Raw genomic sequence first — 2,967 nt, 5'->3', positions numbered from 1 at the left:
CACATAATGACCGTGCAAAGTTTAAAAAAAAAAAAAAAAAAACACCAGGATCACTGTAACTCCACTTTTGTAACTTGTACATTTTCCCACTCAGCATAGCCACTCTCCTTGCCTGATTTCATGCAAAAAGCGAAGCCTACTGCCATCAAGGTGATTCCAACTCATGGTGCTCAGACAGTTTCCAAAGTTGTAAATCTTTATGGAAACAGACTGCCACATCTTTTGCTGTTGGAGAAGCTTGTAGTTCTGAATCACTGATCTTTCAGTTAGCATCCAAGCACTTTACCCACTGTGCCACAGGCATCCAACACATTCTTCTGTACTATAAAATTTACTTATTATGTTTGTGATCCATCTCTCCCCTTCAAGGAATGCAAAGTATATTTACTCTTTTGTTCATCAATGCATTACAGCACTTAGAAGAATAACTGACTTGGAGAAGGCTATACAGAAACATATGTTGAATATATGTTGAATATATTTGTAATTGCTATTCCTGTTGGTGGCACACACAAGGTTTGAAGTACAAAATGTAATTTATAGGAATCATATAGTATATCAAACTTTAGAACATACATTGCTTATGTCTTAAGTAGGGCATATTTTACATCTTTGTTCCTCAAGCTATAAATCAAGGGATTCAACATGGGGATAACCAGGGTGTAAAATACGGAAGCCACTTTATCAGTGTCAGAAGAGTGACTGGACATGGGCTGCATGTACATAAAGATTGAAGGCCCATAGAACAATACCAAAACCGTCAGGTGGGATCCACAGGTGGAGAAGGCCTTGTACCTGCCCTCAGCTGAGTTCATCCTGAGAATAGCTATAAGAAGGAGCAGATAAGAAACAAGAACTATCAGGAGGGATGAAGTAAAATCAAAAGATGCTAAGACAAGGAGGATCAATTCGATTTCATGTGTGTTTGAGCAGAGCAAGGAGAAAAAGGGTGGAACATCACAGTAGAAATGATTGATGATATTGTAGCCACAGAAGGATGAATTAAAAATCTTTATGGTGATGAGAAGAGAAACAAATGTGCCGTAGAGATAGGTGCTTGCAACCAGCACCCAGCACACTCTTTGCGACATGATGACTGTGTAGAGCAGAGGGTTACAGATAGCCACGTATCGGTCATAGGACATTGCTGACAGAATAAATAGCTCACTAACTATGAACAAAATAAAAAAAGCTAGCTGTGTAGCACAAAAGTAATAGGAAATTATGCTTACATCCACAACAAAATTTACTAACATTTTGGGTCCCACAGTTGTTGAATAAAAAAGATCAGTGATAGCCAGGTGTCTCAGAAAAAAATACATGGGTGTTTGTAGTGTGGAGTCTATCTTGGTGAGAATGATAATGCCCAAGTTGTCCACCACTGAGATCATGTAGATGATGAGGAACAGCCCGAACAATGGAGCCTGCAGCTCTGGGCGGTCTGTTATTCCGATCAGAATGAATTCATTCAGCACTGTTAGATTGTGTTTGTCCATCTTGTTCCATCAGGAAACCTATTCTGGATAAAGACATCAGAATAGTCAATAGTTTTTATGTAGTATCATCTGGTAGATTTTTAGTATATAAAGCCAGTATACTAAATAAATTAGATAAATCCAAACTTTCTAATATAGGTAAAACAACATATACAGATAGAGACAGAAGGATAAGGAAAGAGGATGGAAGAGAGAAAGAGAGAGCTAACTGCTTATAAGTTGGGGAAAATTTGTTTCCCAAAGAACATTTGTCCATGTCTGGGACATTTGGTTGTCACAACTAGGAGAAGTGTACTATTAGTATCTAATAGAGATTTGGATGTTACTAAACATTCTAGTAAGTACTAGGCAGCTCCCCACAGTAACAAAATTTTCAGCCCAAAATGTTAATAGAGCTGAAATGGAGAAACTGCGATATAGACACACTCATATATATACATATACATTTAAATATACATGTACTTAAATGTATATATACACATGCATATACACATATACATGTACATACATGAATTAAGAATAAATAAATAAAATAGGTGTTAGATGTATGAATGGTTACTAAAGTTTCTGTTTGTCATTTATATAATGGCATTTAAAACTTATAATACACATGTTAACTACATCATAAAAATTTTAAAGAATAAATTCCTAAAATGTGTGGAAATATTTAATATGCTTTACTTCAAAACATAGCCCTACAAAAACTCTTGTGCCATAGGTTGTACAGACTGAAACAACACACTTGACAAGTACTGAACACAAGAAAAATCTAATAGATAGTGGTGGGGATTATTTGTCTTTATACAGGGAAATATCCCAGGTGATAGACACATGCAGTTATAGTCTCAGTTATATCTCAACTTGTGGGTTATTGAATAAGATATTTAATCTCTTTATCCAGATCTTTAGAATAACCATGTCCTCTCAGGGTTGCTGGATAGATAAATGAGGATTAAATGTTTCAGTGTGCTTATGGTATTGGGAAATAGTTCTCAAATATCAAGTAAATAGTGTTTTTCTTGTTTTAAAAATGATGACAGTTAACTGCCTGAAAGGAGTTTTCTTTACATATGTGTATGTAAATTCTTCCTGTGTGACTTAACTTCTATGTCAGGGTGACGATGACAAGTACCTTGAGTAGTGTGTTATCCATGTAACTGACCCAGCCTTTCCCTACCCCATCCTCGACTCCATGACTAAAATTGGACCATCAGTGTGCCAGTCTTTTGGATTACATATTTTTTACTTAACTTAAAATATTTTAATATAAATTTACTTAAAATATCTCCTCTCCTCAGGAAGAGTGTGTGTTACAGTTGTATCCTCTCACCATACTTATTCAATTTGTATGCTGAGGAAATAATCTGAGAACCTGGACTATCTGGAGAAGAACGGGGCATCAGAATTGAAGGCAGGCTCATTAATAATCTATGCTATGCAGACAATACAATCTTTCTTACTGAAAGTGAAG

At 35.9% G+C, this 2,967-nt stretch overlaps 1 protein-coding gene across 1 annotated transcript; it reads right to left on the bottom strand.

Annotated features, from left to right (window-relative positions):
* Window positions 1–581: 581 nt before the first annotated feature.
* LOC126064175 (olfactory receptor 8K3-like) lies at window positions 582–1,496 on the bottom strand. Its single transcript, XM_049862897.1, has one exon. The coding sequence runs from the start codon at window positions 1,494–1,496 to the stop codon at window positions 582–584; it is 915 nt and encodes a 304-aa protein (XP_049718854.1).
* Window positions 1,497–2,967: the final 1,471 nt, after the last annotated feature.

This window comes from Elephas maximus, chromosome 20 (genome assembly GCF_024166365.1).
Source record: "Elephas maximus indicus isolate mEleMax1 chromosome 20, mEleMax1 primary haplotype, whole genome shotgun sequence".
Lineage (NCBI taxonomy): Eukaryota > Metazoa > Chordata > Mammalia > Proboscidea > Elephantidae > Elephas > Elephas maximus.
Note: the sequence above shows the minus strand (reverse complement) of the source record. Positions and strands in the feature narration are given on the sequence as shown.

Coding starts and splice junctions, on each gene's coding strand:
- LOC126064175 (XM_049862897.1), bottom strand. CDS start 1,496: ATGGACAAACACAATCTAACAGTGCTGAATGAATTCATTCTGATCGGA.